At 55.9% G+C, this 22052-nt stretch overlaps 2 protein-coding genes across 2 annotated transcripts; both read left to right on the top strand.

Annotated features, from left to right (window-relative positions):
* Positions 1 to 203: 203 nt before the first annotated feature.
* LOC102094392 (cytochrome P450 1A5) lies at positions 204 to 4098 on the top strand. The gene is made up of 7 exons (XM_005515438.3): positions 204 to 356; positions 959 to 1825; positions 2259 to 2382; positions 2945 to 3034; positions 3123 to 3246; positions 3350 to 3436; positions 3658 to 4098. The coding sequence occupies exons 2-7, from the start codon at positions 980 to 982 to the stop codon at positions 3962 to 3964; spliced, it is 1578 nt and encodes a 525-aa protein (XP_005515495.2). The 5' UTR covers positions 204 to 356; positions 959 to 979; the 3' UTR covers positions 3965 to 4098.
* Positions 4099 to 11491: 7393 nt separating this feature from the next.
* CSK (C-terminal Src kinase) lies at positions 11492 to 21564 on the top strand. The gene is made up of 13 exons (XM_065077051.1): positions 11492 to 11939; positions 17037 to 17113; positions 17478 to 17591; positions 18013 to 18125; positions 18415 to 18634; positions 18967 to 19060; positions 19137 to 19202; positions 19330 to 19429; positions 19573 to 19663; positions 19917 to 19990; positions 20090 to 20285; positions 20471 to 20557; positions 20630 to 21564. The coding sequence occupies exons 2-13, from the start codon at positions 17099 to 17101 to the stop codon at positions 20810 to 20812; spliced, it is 1353 nt and encodes a 450-aa protein (XP_064933123.1). The 5' UTR covers positions 11492 to 11939; positions 17037 to 17098; the 3' UTR covers positions 20813 to 21564.
* The last annotated feature ends 488 nt before the right edge of the window (positions 21565 to 22052 follow it).

Raw genomic sequence — 22052 nt, forward strand, 5'->3', positions numbered from 1 at the left:
GCAGCCCTGTCAGAATTCAAAGTTCGTCCCCAGAGCTTGTTGGAGCTGAGGACACAGCTGCCTGGGTTTCTTGGACTGGCTCCAGCTGGGCTCAGCCTAGTTTGTTAATGGGTACCTATTCCCAGCGCTCTTGTTCTATGATCCCCCCGAGATAAGCACATGACTGTGGCACGAAAGGAGCACATATAAAGCCATGGCCTTCCAGCTGGCTGGACAGGAGGGTCCAGGAGACAGAAGAAGAAGGTCCAGGCAGGAAAAGAGGGTCCCTTCTGCTCCCTGGGCCAGACACCTTCTGCCCATCTTTGCCGGGATCCACTGGCAGAAAACCCATCCCTGTCTACCCCGAGTACCTCAAGGTAGGAGACAACCTGTGTCTATTTTGGTTTTGAACATGGATATAGGACCGGGAAGGTCATATTTGAGTCTGAAAGAGAAATTAATGCACCAGACTCTCCCTGCTGTCCACCAATGAGCCGTGTGTCCTGTGGCACCCCTGCTCCCTGTGCCCCCACGCACTGGTGGCCACCCAGCAAATCCAGACTGTTGGCCATAAAACTTCACCGATTTGATGCAGATGGGGCCAGCTTCGTTGAGGGGTTGTTGTTCCACCCCACCTGCCTCCCTGCTCTTTTCTGAGCTGCAGTTTTCTGTATCTTGTTGCAAATGGACTGTCTCCCCTGGGAAGGAGCCATGGTTGTGCAAGAGGCTACTGGGGTCTTCTGCAGGGGAAGGGGTTCACTTAGAGGTCTGGGGGATTCTGAGGTTCCCCTTAAGCAGTGGGTATGTTTGGAGTCTATGTAGGTCTCCAACTGTTGTTCCTTGAAAGCCCCAAAGTGCTGCACAGGCAGCTCCGTCCCCATGAACTGCTTAAGGGTGCTTGGAGCCTTTTCTTCCCACCAGCAACATCTGCAGGACTCAACCTTTCACTAATCCTGGCTCTTCTGGTTAACTCCTGTAGGGTTCCTGCACACCGGCAGCAATGAAGGCTGTGATGTCGCTGGTGGGAAGCCAAGGCGTTATCTCGGCCACTGAGGTTGTCCTCATGGCTGCTGTCTTCTGCCTGGTCTTCCTGCTCACCCAGTCCCGCCGGCCGCACGTGCCCCAGGGGCTGAAGAGCCCCCCCGGACCCAGAGGCATCCCCATCCTGGGCAACATGCTGGAGCTGAGGAAGGATCCACACCTGGTTCTGACCAGGCTGAGCAAGAAGTACGGGGATGTGATGGAGGTGAGGATCGGCACTCGGCCCGTCCTGGTGCTGAGCGGGCTGGACACCATCAGGCAAGCACTGGTGAAGCAAGGAGAAGACTTCATGGGGCGCCCTGACCTCTACACCTTCCGTCATGTCACAGATGGCCAGAGCCTGACCTTCAGCCCCGACTCAGGGGAGGTGTGGAAAGCCCGCAGAAAGCTGGCCCAGAATGCCCTGAAGACCTTCTCCATCGCCCCCAGCCCCACCTCCTCTTCCACCTGCCTCCTGGAGGAGCATGTCTCCAAGGAAGCTGAGTACGTGATCACCAAGTTTCTGCAGCTGATGGAGGAGGAGAAGAGATTTGACCCTTTTCGGTACCTGGTGGTCTCTGTGGCCAACATCATCTGTGCCATGTGCTTTGGCAAGCGTTATGACCACAATGACCAAGAGCTGCTTAAAGTAGTGAATGAAAGCGAGAAGTTCGTCAATGTGGCTGCTGCTGGCAACCCTGCTGACTTCATCCCCGTGCTCCAGTACCTTCCCAGCCATGCCATGACTTTATTTAAAGATTTCAACAAGCGAATGATTGATTTCGTGCAGAAGATTCTCAAAGAGCACTATGAGACCTATGACAAGGTAAGAGCTTGCTGGTCCCTCATCTGCACCAGAGATGTGTTCCGGCTCTCTGCCCCTCTCTATTAGTGAGTTGCTTTTCTTGCAGCCAAGCGTCAATCTGTGTTCTTGCAGCTATTGCTGCATTTAGCAACTCCAGTGGAAGTGTCACCCACTTGTAGCCTCTCCATGTGCAGCCCAGTACTGCAGTCTTCCTCCACGGCCCTGTGTGATAGGGGCAGTTTGATGACTGAACATCTGATCTGTGACACAGTTTCCCTGGAGAACCATCTCCTCATTTTCATAGATGACAAACACAGTAGGGACAACGGGGGCTGAAACATTATATTCTCCAGACCCCTTAAGAACCTGGGCTCCCTCAGTGTCAAGTTGTTGCTCAGTAACACCCATCCCTCTGATGGTTCTGCTGCCATGACTTGTCTTCTCTTCCTCTCAGAACAATGTCCGAGACATCACTGACTCCCTCATTCAGCAGTGCCTAGACAAAAAAGAAGGAAATGCTACCACGCAGATCCCTAAGGAGAAGATCGTCAACCTTGTGAATGACCTCTTTGGAGCAGGTATCTTTTCCCCTCGGTCCCTCAGCTACTGCAGATTTTTGCAGGCCCCTCGTGATGCTGCCCTGTCTCACCCATCTTTGTCCAACACCCGGCAGCCACTTTGGTTCTAAGCACTTGCTCTCCTGCTCACTGGTCTTCCTGGACCTTCCAGGGACACCCCTGGAGAGCAGCATGGGCCATCAGTTCTGGAGAGAGGCTCCAGGGAAAAGCGAAGGGCACGGCTTATAGCTCAGTCAAGCTTCACACAACAGTGTGGCTTTTCCTGCTTGAGGGAGATGTCTACTGACTGATTCATCTTTGAGTTACTCTGTGGAAACTCCCTCAATTCCAGAGAAGTTATACAAACCTGACATAATCCAAGGGTGGATCAGGGTGCATGAGAGCAGAATATTTTAGCAAAGTTTTCTCCAATTGGATAGAAACCCAAGTTTTACTGTGCGCCAAGATGTCCTCCACCTTCTTAGCTACCCAAGCCTGCTTCATCTGATGGTTAGGCAGCAAGTCAAGGCATGTGCCCTGCATATTGTACAAACCTCATCTACTTGTTTTCCTCTCTGACCAGGCTTCGACACAGTGACAACCGCCTTATCCTGGAGCCTCATGTATCTTGTGACATATCCCAACATCCAGAAGAAGATCCAGGATGAACTAGGTGAGTCCATGAACCTGCTGCCTCCGGGACCAAAACCTCTCTGGCAGGGGCTGACCCCAACCAACTCTCCCCTCTCTCTGTCCTGTAGACCAGCGCATCGGCCGGGAGAGGAGACCGCGGCTGTCGGACCGGGGCTCGCTGCCCTACACAGAAGCCTTTATCCTGGAGATGTTCAGGCACTCCTCCTTCCTGCCCTTCACCATCCCGCACAGGTAAGTCCTTACTTCAGCAGCATCAGGAGCAAACTAGTAGCCCTCTAAGGATGCAGAAGAACCTTTTTGCCTCCAGACCCTTCAGAGTCTTTTCTCTCTCCAGCACAACCAGGGACACGGTGCTGAATGGCTACTACATCCCCAAGGACCGCTGCGTGTTCATCAATCAGTGGCAAGTGAATCATGACGAGTAAGTACCTTCCGAGGTACCTCCTGCAGCAACAGGCAGGCCTCTTCCTGACCAGTGATCTTCTGGAGCAGAAGTGGGGTCAACCTGCTTTAAGAGAAAAGGGGCAGGTGACGTAAATACTAAATTCAGGGATATCCTTACTGACAGCTCCACCTGCCAGTGTCCCCGCTACACCTGTGGCCAGAAGACACCGTCTTAGCATCTGATGTTTTCCCTTCCAGGAGACTTTGGAAGGATCCACAGACCTTCAACCCTGAGCGTTTCCTCAATGCTGAAGGAACTGAAGTGAAAAAAGTGGATGGGGAGAAAGTGCAGGCTTTCGGCTTAGGGAAAAGGAAGTGTATTGGGGAACCCATTGCCAGGTGGCAGGTCTTCCTTTTCCTGACCACCTTGCTGCAGCAGCTGGAGTTCAGTGTCTGCAACGGCAAGAAGGTGGACATGACGCCGCTCTATGGATTGACCTTGAAGCACAAAAGATGTGAGCACTTCCAGGTCAAGCTGCGCTTCCCCATGAAGAGCATGAGCTGAGCAGTGGGCTTCTCCATTGCCTGGATATCGCCAGGGGGAAAAGACCTGGGTATCTTTGTAAGCAAAGATGGGTATCTTTGTAAGCAAAGCTGGGATTGGTACAACTTTATGGGATGATATAATAAACTGAAGCCCTTGAAACTCCAGTCTTAGCTTGTTCACTTTGTAGCATTTCTTGCCTTTTCCCAGCATTTCTGGGGTTTGAATATTCCATCAAATGTTGGATGTTCCACCACATCTAGTCTTAGTACCAAAAAGCACATTTATGAGGTGTGCAAACTGTGTTTTGCTACAGCAAAGGGAATGTACCCCAAACCAGACCATCTGAATAGTACTGGGCTGTATCCTTTTAGAACCATCTGATAGCTGAAGGACAGCCTACCCATGCCGTATTTCCACGGCCTCCATTGATGTTTAAGATCTCGGCTGAAGCGATGCCCAAAGCTTGGGTGGAGATGACGATGATGTTATTGAGGTCCAGCCAGTATCACTATTTCCAAACTATTCAGGGGATAAATTTTCCCTGGTTGAAATTTACCTTAACTGAAGATACGTGTGCAGGGGAAAAAAACCCAAACCTTGGAAATCTTAGAAAAATGCTAATACTTCTCCAACTCCTCTAAGGACAGCCTGTTCCCTTGTTTCTACACTCTATTTTTAATTTCCTAGCTGACTTGTCACATCACTCTAAGATCCCATTTGGAAGAGGTTTGTCTTTGTCCGTAGAGGAGCTCAAAGCACCTTGGAGCCTCTTTGAGAATCTGTCAACCTTGCACCAGGGGTCCTCCTGCTGCTCAGATTCCTTTCTTCAGAAAAATGAGAGGGATCCTCCAAATGAAGTGAGCTGGAGGAAAGCCTCCCAGCGTGCTGGAGGACTTCAGCCACCTGAAGCCTCATCCGCCAGAGTCAACGCTGGCCCTGAAGGCTACAAGGAAGGACACTTTTACCCCTTGATACTGAGAAAGTCAAGCTGCTGATATTCCAGACTGGAGCAAGGGTGTTTTCACAAGGAGAACAGGACATTCTCCAACTCAAACCCAAGAGTTTACATTGGCTGCCAGTCAACCCATGCCAGTAGAACCAGGTGCCTCCTTTTTTTCAACTTGCACGCAAAGCCACATTAGCCACCCGGTACCTGGCAAGCGATGATAGAGGAACAAGTACAACCATCTGGTGCAACACGCACTGCTCCTGAATCTGTTCCCATGGGTGGCATCTGCTCAGCCATAGCCTCAGACCCTGACCGATGAGAACTTTCATGTCCAAATATCAATCACTCATCATGTGTTGCACAAAAACTTCCAAGAAGAGGCAGAAAGAGAGTGTTAAGGAAGAAAATGGGGGAATTGATTGCCCAAGACTTCAGGGAGATTCCAGCTAGAGCAAGGAGGTGTTCAGACCTGCTAAACAAGCCTGAATTAAAAGGAGTAACTGTTTCTGTATGTCTAGGTCTTGCCTGGTCACCAATTTGTGATGAAACACTGAGATGACACAGCCTCAGACCCACCTGAACTAACTGAAGCACCCGAAGAGCTTCACTCCATATCGCATTGGCTTTGCCTTCACTGCTTAGTGTCATAATCTGAATATTGTAGGAAAAGAGAGGTTGAGGACTAGGAAGTCCAAACCGTGGTTTGAGCAGCAGTATACCAGAGACCTTGGAGGAAAGGTGAAGGGATGGTTTAGGACAGCTCAAGAGGTCCATCAGCCAAATAACATCTCCACTACCTATGACAAGGACCATGTGTCAAGGCAACAGAGTCATGAACCACCTTTCCACAGGGGACATCACAAAGCCAGCATTCATTTACTGCACAGGGAAGGTGGAACAATCCTATACATGGATCTTCATCTCTCAGTGCCTAACCCAGAGCACTGGGACCAACAGGGACTCGGCAGCAGTGTGTTACATCAACCCCATGGGGCGGAGAAGCTTTTGTGGACTTGGCCCGGTGACTCCAGCTGCAGCAGGAACATGCAATGCCAACACTAGTGTAGGACCAGAGGTCCACTTTGCTGGAGCCATTGCGTGACTCTCTTGCCCTGAAGGCTTCCTGTGTTTGCTGATAAGGTTCGCAATAAGCAAGTGCGGATATAAGGAAAGAACAGTGGGATTTTTTTTTTCCCTGGGGACATGAAAGTTTTATAGCCCTGGGGCAGATAAGCAGATTAATATTAACATTACTGAGGTGAAATAACCCCTTGGTGGTGGAAGGTCTTCCCAAGAGGCATTTACGAAGGGTTGATTGCCTCCCCTGTGGACACTGCTGACCCATTCAACAGCCTAGTGACCCCAGGTCCCCCTTTCTTGCTGAGGACACTGCAGTCAAACTGTCCCTTCAGTCCCAGCCACTTGGACTCCAAACTTAGGCATCCCACCTTCTCCTGCACAATACGGTTGGAAAATCAAAGCTGCGTGGGCTCCTTCACCAGATGTTTTCTCTGTCGGGTGTCTTGGCAGGTCCCAACAGGCAGGGAGGAGAGCGGCGAGCACAGCCCGAGCATCAGACAAGGTGGCCCAGTTCTGCACTGCTCTTTGCTCAGAGCTGCACCCCCAGATATCCCCACCCAGGGACCCTCTGCGAGGAAGAGATGGGGACATCCTGCTCCCTTTGGGTGTGCAGGATCTCAGCTCTTCAACTCCTCCTCTCCCCCACTGCTTCCTGATAAATGAATCCATCGATCATTGTCATGAAAGCCCCAAGTGCTTACAGCAGGTAAGGGACTCCGGCTCCCCTATCTTTGTATTTCACCTAACAATCTTCCTCAGTTAAGCCCTCCAATTACTCCCCAGGTAGCTTGCAAGTGCCACAGTTTCATTACTGAAATCAGGACTGTAATAAGCTGGGGGAGCTTTTATCACTTCATGTCCAACTGGTTTTGTTGGGGGTTTTAAAATGACCCAACAGATCAGCCACGCAGCTGGGCTCCAGCTCCACTTCCAAAGCTGAGGGATGCCTCCAGTCCCCTCATTCCTGCAGGGAAAGGTCCAGGCAGCCGCACACCTCCTCCCTTGAGCCCAGACGCCTGCCTGGTTGCAGCATTTGGGGTGGTGGCATCTCCTTACCAGAAAAGTCCATATCCAGCCCCAAAACAGGCCAGAGGAATCACTTGTGGCTCTTCCTCCTGGATGGAAGGAAAAGGGGATTTGCTCCAACACTTACTGACCCACCCTGTTAAAAGTGCATCCTGTATTTCTAACTTCTTTCCTTTGGCTGTTTATTTATTCTCCCTGTGAGATCTGTTATCAGGAATCATCTCCCCACAGGGATTAACTCTTGGGTGTCTCCCTTTTGCTGCTTGTCCCCAACACCCGTGACAGCCCCTTGACATCAAAAATATCATCTCTTGATGCCCTAGAGCTTACAATAAGGCTCTGAATCACACCTTAAATTCTATTTCTGAGCCATGTGTGCTTTCTTTCTGCCAGTGGCCTTGGGGACACTTCCTTCTGAGCTGGTGAGACCCGATCCTCTCAATCTGGTGGGCTTTGTCCCAGAGTCCTGCTTGCTCTGCTGCACCATCAGGCCTTGGGAGCTCCTACCCATGGAGAAGGAAAGCCCCAAGCGTACCTTTCTCCTTGCAGCTCAACTCTTGGAACAATGCTTGGGTCCCCCATGCTTTGAACCCCAGGAGCAGCTGCTTTGCAGATGGTTTCTGCCTTTTGGGGGAGAAAATCTCTGCTTAGGCTCCAAGTCTGAGCAGCTTCTGGGTGTTGGATCTGGCTGGGACCTTCCCTTGGTGAAGTTTCCTTCTGCAGTGGGTTGGAGAGGATGCTGGTCATCTGCTCAAACCAGACTGGACCTGTGGATGGAGCAGAGCTTGAAATGACAGAGCTGGACACATTAAACCTGGTAAGTGGTTCTGTCTCTACATTGTGAGGGCTTCCAAAGCAGTACGAGTCCTTCCTCCTCCTCCCACCCTTCACCGCCATCTTCACTCTGGAAAGGAGATGGTGTTTGGGCCGATCGATTGCCCCATGTTATTAGAGGTACAAGGTACCTATTAGTCAGAGAACATGAAGGCAGGCAAGGATGGAGTTTGTCCCTCGGTTAAGAAGGGATCAATGAGGATGCAGAGATAACCATTTCCTGCACACAAAGGGCTGCTGGAGAAATGGAACAGCCTTAAATCTGGCTGTCTGCCAACCCTGGCATGGGCATGGTTTTCCACGATGGGAAGGAAAAGAGTGGGACAGGGGACTCCGGAGCTTGTGATGAGGAGCTGCCCTGGAGACACATCCCTACAGGGCCACCAAGTCCTGCAAGCACTGGCAGTGTGAGCCAAAAGCCTGTGGGGTTTCAAGGACTTCCTAAATCCAGAACACAGGATGGACAGCTGGGACGCAGCCGGGGCTGGCAGTCACCTGTGTGTCCCCAAAGCTGGTGCTGGGTGTGCTGGTGACAGAGCAGCACTGGCTGCTACGGAGCAAGATTAGATCCAGGAGGGTTGCACAGGGGATGGGCTCTTGTCTCCCTCCATATACCACCCACTGACTGGCCCCATAATAAGAGGTCCCAGTTGACCATTCTGCCCTTGTGCCCCTAAAATCAGCTCCCTGAACCTCATTGGGGTGGGTAAAACAGGGCTAGTGCTGAGCCCCCCCCCACCCCGATGCTGATGGGGGGACACAGGCAGAGCAGGGCGTCCAGCCTGATCCCACACAGGAGGTGAAAAGCCACCCAGCAAGAGGCAACGTCCCCAACCTGCTCCCCTTCTGCTTTAATTAAAACCACTCTGGGAACAAGGGATCCCTGGAAGAACCTTTGAAATGAAGGTTTTTGGGGCCAGCACCAGCAGCAAGAAGCCCCCCAGAGAGCCAGGGCTGTCTGCCAGTGCTGCGGGGAAGGCAGGATCCTAATTCACTTTGGCACTTCTGAAGCATTTTTATCCCCTCCCGCTGGGGTTTGGGCCATGAACGCCCTCCCGTGGCATCTGTCACAGCAGCTCCACGAGTGCCTCTCGCTGCTGAGCAAGGGCGAGCGAGGGGTTTTACCCCCGCTCGAAGTTTTCTGGGGGGAGGCACATTTGGGGAGGGGGATCTATAGGGAACCAACCCCCCTGCAGAGCATCCCTCATTCCCTATCACCCCTGTAGCTCTGGGAGGCACAGAACCAGTCAAACCTGGTTCCCTTTGGGGTTTTTTCAGCTCGAAGGTAAATTCTGGAGGGTGGAATGAGCTGAGAGCTTTCAGGCCAGCTTTCCTCTGATGTTCCTAGCCCGTGCTTGTGGATTCTCTGTTGTCTCCTACATCCAAGGCAGTAACCCTCCCCTTTCCCTGCCCACTGTTCATCCAGCCTGTGCTGCCTGAATCCCTCGGAGGCACCAAACCTGCTGCTCAACAGAGACTAAATCAGCCCGTGGCTGCTGAGAAGAGGCAGATCAACAGGGCGGGCTGTTGCCCATGCTTTGCTCCGTTAAGCAAAGGAAGATCGCCTGGTCGGGATTTTATTCTCAGCTCCTCCTCTCTTGCATTTTTTTTGCTTTTCCTTTTCCTGCTGATTCCCACCAGCTGAAGGGCCCCCTCTCCTGGTGCAAGGCAAGGAGGTGGCCATCCACCTCTCCTCCACACCCATCCTTCCAGCGAGGGCATCACCCACCCTCAAGCCAAGACCCTTCCTGGGAGAAATCCCATCTAGGACATTGCACAAAGCCGCGCCCAGAGGATTTCTCTCTGGATCTCCTGCATGGCCCAGCCTCAGGGTCCTTCCAGACTTCTAGCTACTGTCACGCAACAAACTTGCTCGAAATTCCCACCCGCTGATGGAAATACCCAGAGGGAAAAAAACTGAGTCTCACCTTCTTTCTCCTAGGTCCCTGGCCTGTGCCTGTGAGTGTGCATGGGTGCAGCGATGCATGTGCAAGCCTGGGTGGGTGCAGCGATGCGCGCATGGGTGGGTTTGGGCTTGCATCTGTGGGAGCATTTCTGGTGCAAACAGATGCAGGAGCTGGTTTCGTTTCCTCCCAGAACCACTCTGCTCAGGGGCTGCGCAAAGATGAGCCCATTCCTCACCTCCCCGCTGCTGAATAAACCTGCGAGTCCCCAGGGGAAGCTTGGGGCTATGAAGGTCCTGGGGTGCCTGACTCCAGCAGTGGGTCCCAGGCTCTTTCCCACGCGTTGCAGGAGCAAGGACATGCTCCCCAAATATAAGACGGGCTTTGCAATCCACCCCCTGAGCCACTGGAATCTCCTTCTCTGTGTCCCCTCACCTTCCCTGTTCCCTGCAGTCCCCCTCACAGACTTCTCCATCAAGTCTTCTTGGTCCCCTCATTCCAGGGAGAGCATCCTCCCTTCCCATCCTAGGACTCAGGCTTGTTTCCTGAGCCCCCAAAGCCCCTTATCTAGCAGGAGAGGGGCGAAGGCAGGTGGGAAAGGTTCCTGCCCCCACCCCAACCCTTGGGAGTATCTTACTCAATGCAGGGAAGTCAGCCACAATCTCTTCCCACGCAATGGCATTCTTCCCTGGGCTACTGGAGCTGCTGGCACTGTCCCCTCTGGCTGGGCTGGTTTCTGGTCACCCATACCTCAGTGGGAGGGATGCTGAAGCATGGGGAGAAGCAAGAGGTAGCCAAAAAGTGAAGGGAGGTGAGCGCCTGGGCTTCCTGCTTTGCCGTACATGGCTGCGGCAGCGCCAGGGCAGGAAGTGACAGGCACCTCCATGTTGTGAGGTACCATCGCGCTTCGGTGTTTCAGCAGCCTGTGGAAGAAAGCGGGGGGTCTCTGGTCCCCGCCGGACCTGCTGCCTGGGCCCAGCACTCGTGAGCCTGCACTCTTCCCCAGGGATGGATGTGCTGGGGATGCAGCAGACACCTGACCACCTTGGGGGATAAGGAAACGTGCCATGATGTCCAAATGCCATTTCCCCTCTCCCATCACTCCTTCAATCCTCTTCACTTGCTGGAACAGCCCCTGACACCAAAACCACATTTTCAGGGAGGCCAGAGCCCAGGCAGCTGCCCGCAGTGAGGTGCTGCCCTCACCCCATGGCCTCCCAAAGGTGCCAGTGAAGCCCGGGAAGGAGACATGGGGAGGTGCCCAAACGAAGACTACCCCTGCTCCCTGTCCCCGCTGCCACAGCCGGAGCCCCCACCCTCACCACTATTAGCATCATCATAATTTTTGCTATTACCGTCATTGTAGTGATTATATTATAGAACGGTATGCTTTGGCTTGGAAAGGACCTTGAAGAGCATCTAGATATTATATCACATACATCATGATATCATGTCATATTATTTTGATATTTAAGCATTTTATTATTGTTTTATTATTATTTATTAATGGGTTATTATTATTTATTGTTGGGTCACTATTATTTGGTGTTGGTTTTGTATTACTACGTAGTATTAGTACTACTTTGTGCCCACGCAAGTACCCACCGAGCAGGCGCCCTGGCCCATGCAGGAACCCAAGCGAAGGCGCGGGGCCGTGTGCCGCTGTGGGTCCCAGTGCGATTCCCGCTGCGGGTCCCGATCCCGGTGCCGGTTCGGGTCGCGGTGCAGTTCCCGGTTCGGGTCCCGGTGGCGGTGCGGGTCACAGTCCCGGAGCCAGTTCGGGTCGCGGTGGCGGTGCGGCGGTCCCCGGCAGGTGGCGGCCCCGCGCCGCTCCGTACCGACCCGGGCCGTGCCGGCGCAGGCGCGCTGCTCCGGGCGCTCCGATTCCGGGCGCCGCTTCCTTCCAGCAGGCCCGGGCGGACCCCGCGCCCCTCGTCCGGCCCGAGGTGCGCGGCGGACGCGCCCGCTCTCTCCCCTTTATTCCCCTCGTACCCCCACGCCCCCGAGCCCCGCCGCACCCGTTCCCCGCCGCACCGGGATCGGCCCCGCCGGGCGGCGGCGGCGGCTGCTCCGGCGGCTCCGGCTTCCTCCGCCCCTTCCGCCCCCCCGCGCCCCCCCGCCGGCCCAGCCGAGCGCGGAGGCCCCCGGCAGCGCCGCATGGAGCAGCCGGCGGCGGGCTGAGCCCCCTGCCCGGAGGGAGGTGAGTGCCGTTCCCCGGCCCCCGCCGCACCGGGGATCCCCGCTGCCCGGGGAGGGGGGGGACACGGCATCGGGAGGTGCTCGCCCACCCCCCCCCCCAGCCCGTATCCCTCTGTGTTTGCGGGGGGATGCGGATCGGGGGCTGGGAGCGCGGCGTAGCGCAGACAATGGGGCCTGCGGGGCGGGCCGGGGGCTGCGGGAGGGATGCGGGGGAGGCCGGCCGCCTCCGTGCCGCTTGACCCGCTGGGTGACCCCATCACGGGCCGCTTCTACTCCCGCTCAGCCACTGTCCCTAGGGACCCCATCATTCCTCCGCCGCGGGGGCTGCATCCTTCCAGCTCCGGGGATGGAGCGAGCGAGGGACCCCGCAGCATCCCCTTCCCCCGAGGAGACTGTCGCCTCTGTCGCCTCCCCCAGACCGGCTCCCGGGAGAGGGGGCTGCCTCCTCTTCCTCCCTCTCCATCCCCATCCCATACAAAGGCCGGGGCCGTTTGGGTACCGGGAGCTGCTGGCGGGGTTTTTGAGAGCGGTTGGGGTGGAAGGAGGGAGCTCAGTTCGGGCGTCAAAATGGGCTGGCAGCAATGGGGTTTTATTTTGTCTTTTCTTTTTTTTTTTTTTTTGGTCAATAAGGCGGTGACGGGTTATTTATAGCAGTGGCTGTTGGTCGTAGGTTTATTGAGAGTGAAACGGGCTGTGCCATTGTGCGGAAAAAAAGAGTAAAAAGAGATTACAATTGAAGGTGCGAGAGCAGGAGGAGGGGGACGGCTGCCTTCCCCCCGGGACCAGGGGATTTTGCCCCCCACGTTCCTGTGGGGTTTGTTCCCACCAGACCCACGCAGGAGCTCGTCCCAATCATGGCAAGGTGGAGAGTGGCTGGGGCGGTCCATGGCAGTGCGGCAGAGGGATGCAGGAGGTTTCAGGAGCATCCCTGGGAGAAAGGGGTAGTGGTGAAGCAAAGCCTCAGGATGGGGAGCAGCGCTGGGATAAGCCCCTTGGGCTTATCCCCTGTGAACCCAGGGAGTTTTGGGGTGTGCTTTGCCCTGCAACTGCTGCTTCCCCCTATCTTTTCCATTTTGGGTGGGTATTTGCAAGAAAAGCTTTGAGTTGCATCCTGGTGTGCCCCAGACTTACGCTGGGGCAGCTTCCCCAGCAGCCGCTCCCCTGCACGCCACGTGCCCATCCCTGGGGACACCCTGACACCCTCCGGGACCAGGGACTGGGATGCTGGGGCAATTTGTGGGGTAACAAGGGGGCAAAATCACCTCGATGAGGTTTTTTTGTAGGAAAGAGGTGGACCAGGAAAACCCCTTGGCGATGGGGAGGCCGGGAGCATCTCTGCAGGCCTCCACCTGCCTCTGACTATCCCCCAGGTGCCTTCTGTGGTCTGAACAGCAACATCTTCTCTTTTTCTTTTTAAAAGAAGAAAAAAAAAAATGAAGAATAAAGGAAGCCATCCCCCTTTCCCATGGCGGGGCACGCAGTTGAGGCTGGGTTGCGAGACCAGCAGCAAAACCCTCCGTTGTGAGCGCAGCCAGCTCGCTGATGAGATAAAGGAGGAACGTTTTTCTTTCGATTAGAGTAATCATAGATGTAACATGTAATAACAGGCGATAAGATCTTTTGGAGAGAATGAGGATGTTGTCTGTTTTGGGGTTGGTTTTTTGTCGAAGTTTAAAGAAACTCAGGTTGTTGATCGTTGAGATGCTTTGGTGAGGGTGAGATGGATGAGCAGAGAGAGGTGGATGGGGATGGTGCCCACACACCTCTTTCTGACGGGAATTAAGCTTTTCTACTGTCTACAACTAAACTTTATTTAAAACAGGGTTGTCCTAACTGATACTGGGCAGGATCTGCTCCCCGTTACCCTCTGGCTAATTGGGTTTGAGATGGAAATGGAGCATCTTTCCCCCAACCCACCCTGTCGTTGAGGATGGGGAGTTTCCAGGAGGAGTGAAACCTTCCCCTGGCAAGGCAGAAAACAGCCCAACCTGGCGCTTGGCTGTGCTGAATTGCTTGGGTGGCTCCCTGCCTCTTTCTTTTCATTATTCTTTATTTTTTTCAAGCTGACTTCTGCTACTACGCACCCCCTTTGGGGAAGCACCTCTGCTTGAGGAGAGAAGGGGCCATGCCGATGTTTTCCTGGCGGGGAAAGCAGGGGATGCTGCCTTTAGGTTCCACATCCACACCGGCATCGCTGCATCCTTCTCCCACCTCAGCATCCCGCAGGGAGAAGCCGGGATGGCGGAAGCAGACGCAGGCACGAGGCTGGGGCCGGCCTGGGTGACAACGGGTGACGCGCTCGGCAGGAACCGCTGGCTGTCACATGAGGCCACCGCAGGCAGCGGTGCCTTCAGGGGGCCGGTTGGCAGCGGCCCCGGAGCTCGGTGCTTTTGGGGGCGTGTGGTTTTCCTCCTCTTCGGAAAGCCTCGGCTATGAGGCAGAAATTAGGTAACGATTAAAGAAGAAAAAAATCAGGCTGCTGCTTAGAAGTCGCCCTCGGGAGGAAGAAGGGCTGTGCTGAAATACAGAAGGGGCGTCCGGGGTTCTGCAAAGGGCAGTTCCCAGTGCTGTTAACCGCCTCCCCCCGTCAAACTGATAAGCAAATTTCTTGTGCTATATTTATAACAATGCCACCGCCCGATGCCATGAATTTCCATGGTCCCAGGAAGCTGGAGCCGGCTGGAGCGCGTGGAGAAAAGATACTCTTTATAATGGCTCGAAGGCCCAAAGGCAGGCTATAAATTTTGTATCTTCTCTGCGCTTATAAAATATAAATGCTGGTGACATTCGTGAGCTGAAAGCCCAAACAACTGGCCATCAGGATTGGAAAGATCCAGCTCTCACACAGGGTGGAAAATGGGTTTTCCAAACGCCAGATGGGCTGCGGTCCTGGGATGGACCCGTGGGCACCCAGGTGATGCTCCCGGCATCCCGACCCAGCTCCGGTGGGCAAAGCTTGTCCAGGATTTTCCAGCTGGAGTCACATCTCAGATGAAGCCTCCATCCTGCTGCTTTTTCTCTTTTAGTTCTTTTAAAATAGCGGTGTTGGAGTGCCCAGCCGCTGGGAAGCGCTGACTCAGCGCTCTGGGGATGAGCAGCTCCTTGAGCAACACCCAGGGCTGGCTCCTGCTCGGCATCCCAGGGGGTGTCGGATGGGGAATGGGGCACCTCTTCTTATACCAGCTCCCTCCAGGCTTTAGCGCAGTTCCTCTAAGGAGTGATGAAGGGGGGTAGTTTATTCCCTGTTTTTCTTGGGCTGCATTTTGATGGGCAGTATCCAGACCCTTTGCTGAAATATTTGCTCCATGCCAGGTGTAAATTGAGACTGTAACCAAAAATCAGCTTGGAAACGAAGAGAGTTTGAGCCAGGGCCATTTCGGGGAGCAGTGTTCTCAGCTGATGCTCTCTGGTCCAGCATCATCCCTCCCTGGAGTCCTGGCCACCTCCATGGCAGCGTCCCCAGGCTCGTTGGTGCCATCAGGTTGGGTTTGGGTGCCACCTCGAGAGGCTTTTCTTCATCAACAGCCCTGGAGTTGGCTAGGAAGAGCACTGACCTGACACATGGGGCCCAGATGCTGCAGTGATGGCTTCACTGGCAACCCCAGCGCTCGGGTCCCCAAACTCGGTCCTTTGGGTTAGCGTCTGAGCCTCGCTTTCTCCTCTCCGATACCAAAAATGCAGCAACCTGTGATGTGTCCCCGCTCTGGGGGACGGTGAGGGACGTGGTGGCAGCGTGACGCCTTTTCCAGAGGGGTGCAGTCATGGCTGTGGTGGAAACGGGGCCATGTTTGCACTCGTGCTCTTCCTCCCCACAGTTCTGCCCCTTATCTTCTTCCTCCTCCTGCCTCTGCCGGCCTTGCCCCTTGTTTCGGTTCCTCCTTCCCAGAATATTATGCGCTGCTGACAGCAGGGCTGGGACCGGTGACCACTGGTAGCACCGAATCGATGCAATGAGTTACTGAACCCACGGGCGATTTTGGGGTGTGTGGGGGAGATGCCCCCCCTGCATCCTGTGCATCCCTCTCCGCACCCCCATCCCGCTGTGACCCCGCTGCCCCGGCCCAAGAAAGCCGGGTTTGATGCTGGTGCTGCTGACTTCATCCCTTCCCGAGGGTCGAAGCGGCGAGAATAAAGCCGGGTTTGTTCCCCTCCCACACACCGGGGCAGGATGCAACCCAGCCCAGGGCTGCGGGGTGCTGCTGGGGGGGAACACAGCACCCCCGTCAGTGCACCCCCTGGGGTTTCAGAGCTGGCGGGGGCTCCTGTGTGTCAGATGGGTTTTATCCTGCAGGAAATAGATTTATTTTATTTCTTTTGGATCCCAGGCCTGGGAAGGTCCTGGGGCTGGATGTTTCCACGCGTGGGTCACCAGGCGCCGTGGGAGAGCGGGGTTTTGGCTGTGCAGCCCCCGGGGTGCCAGGGAGGGGAATGGGATGTTCAGTGAGGTGTGAGCCTGGGGCCTGGGGGAGCTGCTCCTGGCTGCCTGCATCCCCTCACTGCCCTGTGCCCCATTTTCCCCCTTGGTGCTGCAGGGACCATGAGCTGCCTTGCTGGCAGCCCCCGGAGATGGATGGAGGAGGCTTTGTGAGATGAGACTGGGGAGATTCTGCAAGGCAGAGGGTTTGGAACTTCACAGTGCTGGTTCCCAGCTGGTCACCACGGTGCAGTCGCTGCCCTGGGCTGGGGAATGGGCCTGGAGATTGTCTCTGCTCCTTCCCCATCCATGGGCACCGCCATTCCTCCGTATATACTGTTTTTTTCCTTGGATTGTTGATGTTGATGTGGCAGCACAACATGTAGAGTCTCCCCTCTGAAGAAGCTTTCTATTTGCAAGTACCTGATAACCCAGGTGAGCAGCTCTGTGCTGGTCCGGTCCCCGGTTGCGGGGGACCCTCAGGAGACCCGGAGCTCCCGCTTTCACATCAGGTTGTGGACATTTTGGAGGCAGCGCCTTGGACAGGCCCCGTTCCCTTCTTGATGATAGAAGGGATGCTCCTGCGGCCTGAGGAGCATCCTTCGTGGGGGGCTGCTCCATCTGCTTCATCCTGCACAGCCCTCCTTTCCCTGCCTGCTCCTCAGTTGTCTTGTCCCCCTCCAGGTCTCATGGTACCCAGTGACGTGTCCCCGCTGTGAGATTCACCCCCCCAACCTCCTGAGAAGATGTCAGGGATGCAGGTGAGCACTGGGCGGAGAGGAGAGGCAGGGATGGAGCGGGCTCTCCAGCCTCTCCATCCGCTTCAGAGATGGCCCCAGGGCTCAGGAGGGACATGGGGACACTTGTCCCCATCCCCTGTGCCCCTGCAGAAGCCGAGAGCCATGGGGACCTGCAGTTTTGTGTGGCACCCCCTTCTCCCTGTCCCCGTCCCAGCAAAAAAACACCGTTCTCAGTTCCCAGTGCGGCCAAAAATCCCATTTGGGTTTGCTTCAGAGGGACGGGAGCCCCGCATGCCCGTGGGGGGATTGGTCCCAAGTGTTGAGGGGCCAGGGGTGGGAGATGTGCCCAGCCGGGCTCTGACACCGTCCACCTCTCCCCGTCCAGGCCGTTTGGCCGTCCGGTACAGAATGTATCGCCAAGTACAACTTCCACGGTACTGCCGAGCAGGACCTGCCCTTCAGCAAAGGAGATGTCCTCACCATTGTCGCTGTCACCAAGGTATGGCCATCACCGCCCCCCGGCCCCATCCCAGGATCTCCATGGGATGCTGGGAGCATCTCTGTGTCGCACAACACTGCATTTGCCATGCCAGTGGGATCCCCTCGTCCCGATGGAAGTCCCGCAGAGCCAGCAGGGCAGGAATCGGGCCATGCGCTCGGTTAATTAACTCACAGCCTTGTTAGTTAAAATTTCCCCGAAATGTCAGTGCCTCCTGGGAGGTGGAGGGAGGGATGAGGCTCACGATTGGGGAACGATGCTGTGCTCAGCTCCGGGAGGAGGAAAAGCGAGGGGCTGTGGGTCAGGGGGCTGCGGTTTGCCCAGCAGCCGGGGGGGGATCACAGTGACCCCCATGGGGCCACCAGCACTTGCATTTCCCAGGGGCCACAGGCTCATCATGACATCGCTGCTGTCCCTGCAGGACCCCAACTGGTACAAGGCGAAAAACAAGGTGGGCCGCGAGGGCATCATCCCCGCTAACTACGTGCAGAAGCGGGAAGGAGTGAAAGCTGGGATCAAGCTCAGCCTCATGCCGTGAGTATCTGCGGGTGGATCATTTGGATGTCCCTGCCACATTCCAGTGCCACCAGTGACCCCCAGTCTGGAGGAACTAGAGGGGAGGCCCCCAGGGGTGTGTGGAGGATCCGAGTCCCACATTGGGGACCAGGAGGGAGCAGGATGCTATGACAGGAGCTGTGTCCTGGTTGGGTGGGGATGAGAGCTGTCCCACATACCCGTCACCCCCAAACCCGGCCCCACAGGGGTCCGACCCTTGGGCCAGGACAACCCTGGTCCCTGAGCTGCCCTGTGCGCCCCGTGGTAGGTGGTTTCACGGGAAGATCACGCGGGAGCAGGCGGAACGGCTGCTGTACCCCCCCGAGACGGGGCTGTTCCTGGTGCGGGAGAGCACCAACTACCCCGGGGACTACACGCTGTGCGTCAGCTGCGAGGGCAAGGTGGAGCACTACCGCATCATCTACTCCTCCAGCAAGCTGAGCATCGACGAGGAGGTCTACTTCGAAAACCTTATGCAGCTGGTGGAGGTGAGGGAGCTGCCACCTCTCCTTGTCCCCAGCCTGGGGACCATAGGGCTGAGGTTGTGGGGGGCTGTAGGGTCTGGAGCTCAGGAGATGGTGAGACCTTCTCTGTGACCCCATGGGGCTGCTGGGGACAGATCCCTGGGGGACGGGGCAAGGCAAGATGTGCTGGGGACAGAGGGACAGGAACCCCTCCGAGCCCCCACCTCGCCTTTCTGAGGCCTTGTGCTGCCACCTGGTGGGGTCCCAGAGCCTGGCATGGCCTTGTCGGGTCCTCCCCACCCGAGGGTGTCAGCCCCAGGGCAGCTCTGCCTCTCACCCCCATATCTCCCCCCCAGCATTACACCACAGATGCGGACGGGCTCTGTACCCGCCTCATCAAACCGAAGGTGATGGAGGGGACGGTGGCAGCGCAGGACGAGTTCTCTCGCAGTGAGTGTCCATGACCCTTCCCTGACCCCTGGGGACTCCTCCAGGCCCCCCCTCACTCTCCCTTTACCCCCCGCAGGCGGCTGGGCCCTCAACATGAAGGACCTTAAGTTGCTGCAGATCATTGGCAAAGGGGAATTTGGAGGTGAGACCCATGGCCCCAGCACTGCAGTGACCCTAAGTGGGGGGTGGGGGCCCCCCCAGGTGATGGTGGGGCCCTGGGAGACCGTGGTGACCTCATCACCTCCTGTGGCTGTCTCTGTTTCCCACAGATGTGATGCTGGGGGATTACCGGGGGAACAAAGTCGCCGTGAAGTGCATTAAAAATGACGCCACAGCGCAAGCCTTTCTGGCGGAGGCGTCCGTGATGACGTGAGTGTCACTGGGGAGGACACAGTGCATGGGATGGGGGGACCTCTTTGCGTATGAGCAGAAGCGGGTTGTCCCTGATTCTCTGTGGGGCCCATGGGAGCCTCTTTCCTCCCCAAAACCCTGAGCCCTCCTGCACCACGCAGGCAGCTCCGGCACAGCAACCTGGTGCAGCTTCTGGGGGTGATCGTGGAGGAGAAGAGCGGCCTTTACATCGTCACCGAGTACATGGCCAAGGTGAGACCCCCACCCTGGGCACCTGCCCTCTCATTCTGCCCCCTTTGTCCCCCCATGCTCTCAGGGCTTCACCCCAGGGTTGTCCTATTTTAGATGACATCTCCCTGGGGCCACCACGGTGTTTGAGGGTGCTGTTCCATACCCCATCACTGGCCCCAAAGGAGGGATGTTGTCCCTGGGTCCTGCCCCACATCGGACAGGGTGGTGGGTGTGACGCTGGCCCTGGTGCCACCATCTGTCTCTGTCTCTCCAGGGCAGCCTGGTAGACTACCTGCGGTCGCGCGGGCGGTCAGTCCTGGGTGCAGACTGCCTGCTCAAGTTCTCCTTGTAAGTACCACACATTGGCCATGCTCACCGCCCTGCACTGCAGCCCCCAGCATTTTGGGGCTGCCTGGCTAAGCCACTTCTCCCCCCTGCCCCAACCAGAGATGTCTGTGAAGCCATGGAGTACCTGGAAGCCAACAACTTTGTCCACCGGGACCTGGCAGCGAGGAATGTCCTGGTTTCGGAGGACAACATTGCCAAGGTCAGCGATTTTGGGCTGACCAAGGAAGCCTCATCCACGCAGGACACGGGGAAGTTGCCGGTGAAGTGGACGGCACCAGAAGCACTTAGAGAAAAGGTGAGCAAGCAGAGGGTCCCAGGGTACAAGGACCCACATTTGGGCACATCACGGGTTGCCCACCTAGAGATGGAGCCCCAGTTTCCACTGCCCGACCCTCAAAACCAGATGCCCTGAGGGTGGGGAAGATCTGTCCCCCACACCTGCCTGAGCCTGCTGACAGGGCTGCTCTCCCCCCTCTCCAGAAATTCTCCACCAAGTCGGACGTGTGGAGCTTTGGGATCCTCCTCTGGGAAATCTACTCCTTCGGGCGAGTGCCTTATCCGAGAATCGTAAGTGAGGACCACCCCCCTCCGCTCAGGGCTTGGTTTCGGGGGGGCTGACCCCCTCCCCTGTCCCCCCAGCCCCTGAAGGACGTGGTGCCCCGCGTGGAGAAGGGCTATAAGATGGATGCTCCCGACGGCTGCCCTGCTGTCGTCTACGAGGTGATGAAGAAGTGCTGGACCCTGGACCCCAGCCACCGGCCGTCCTTCCACCAGCTCCGCGAACAGCTAGTGCATATCAAAGAGAAGGAGCTCTACCTGTGAGGGGGGGGCTCCCCCACCCCGCCAGCCGCAGGGGACCCACGCTGGGGGGACACCGGGCTCTGGGCGTCCCCCTTGCCCGGCCCCGGCACCAGGAGCGGCTGGGAGGGAGCCCCGGGGGTGTTCCCCCGCACCCCGTTCTCCTGGTTGCTTCCAAACTTCCAAATTGGTCTTTTTTGTTTGTTTGTTTTTCAGTCAGGTGTTTGGGGGGTTTTTTTGGTCTCCCAGGCTCGTTTCTTTTTGGAATTTGGGGTGGGGGTTTTTTTGTTGTTTTCTTAGTTTTTGGGGGGTTTTGTTGTTTTTTTGGTTGTTTTTTTATTATTTCAAGCAGGGCCCAGCTGAGCACTGGGTGTTTTACTAAAGTACGAATCTTATTTTTTAATGTAATTAAAAGAAGAAAAAAAAAAGAAAAAAAAGAGAGAGAAGAAGCTTAATAAAAGAAGAATAATAATAAAATAAATAAGCCAATGAAACGGACACATGAAAAGGAAACCCCAGCGACAGAAGTGATGGTTAAAGGGGAGACGCTGGACTCGCTGCCCGGTCAGGAGAGCGCGGCCGCGTCCCCGCGAGACGCTTTTCTTTTGGGTTGTTTTGCTTTAAACTCGTTGCAATGTTTGCATGCTGTCTCCAGAGGCCTTTTTTTCCAGTCCTGTCCAGTGCTTTATTCTCATGTAATGCTACCGACTGTGAGATTAAATCTGTAATAAAGACAAACCATTCCATACGGACGCGGCACATCGCGCCTCAACGCCCATCTGTCTCTGGCTCTGGTCCCTTGCGGGGGGAACACGGCACCCTGGGGTCCTGGGATCCCCGGGCAGGGTGCAAGGTGGGGACGGTCCCCGTCTCTGCCCAGGATCCCCACATAGGTCAGACGAGCACCTTGGGCACCACTTGGCTCCATCCCAGCCATGAGAACTGGTGAGGCTGTGACAGTGATGAAGCTGCTGAGTGATGGCAATGCTCCTCTTTAAGCCAGGCTTTATCTTCGACCCTTGGAGATGCTTGGACCAGGTAGGGAAGACCTGGGGATGTGTTTTGGGGCTGATCACTGGAGTTTGCAGACCTTGTTCCCTGCCCTCTTTGCCTCAGTGAAGGGTCTAAAGATGGGACCCCTCATGTCCTGAACCCAAAGGTGTCCCCACAGCATCCCTGCTCTCTTGAAGGGTGTTGAGTGGAGGTGGTGTCTGGCACACAGGTTTAAAATAGTTCCCTTCATCCACAGGGAATTATTCAGCGT

The sequence above is a fragment of the Columba livia genome, chromosome 11 (genome assembly GCF_036013475.1).
Source record: "Columba livia isolate bColLiv1 breed racing homer chromosome 11, bColLiv1.pat.W.v2, whole genome shotgun sequence".
Lineage (NCBI taxonomy): Eukaryota > Metazoa > Chordata > Aves > Columbiformes > Columbidae > Columba > Columba livia.

Bases quoted from the DNA above. Each gene is read 5' to 3' on its own strand.
- CSK (XM_065077051.1), top strand. The intron at 18,126-18,414 runs GTGAGTATCTGC...GCCCCGTGGTAG, and splicing joins ATCAAGCTCAGCCTCATGCC to GTGGTTTCACGGGAAGATCA. The intron at 19,203-19,329 runs GTGAGACCCATG...TGTTTCCCACAG, and splicing joins TGGCAAAGGGGAATTTGGAG to ATGTGATGCTGGGGGATTAC.
- LOC102094392 (XM_005515438.3), top strand. From the start codon at position 980: ATGAAGGCTGTGATGTCGCTGGTGGGAAGCCAAGGCGTTATCTCGGCC. The intron at 1,826-2,258 runs GTAAGAGCTTGC...TCTTCCTCTCAG, and splicing joins ACTATGAGACCTATGACAAG to AACAATGTCCGAGACATCAC. The intron at 2,383-2,944 runs GTATCTTTTCCC...CTCTCTGACCAG, and splicing joins GAATGACCTCTTTGGAGCAG to GCTTCGACACAGTGACAACC.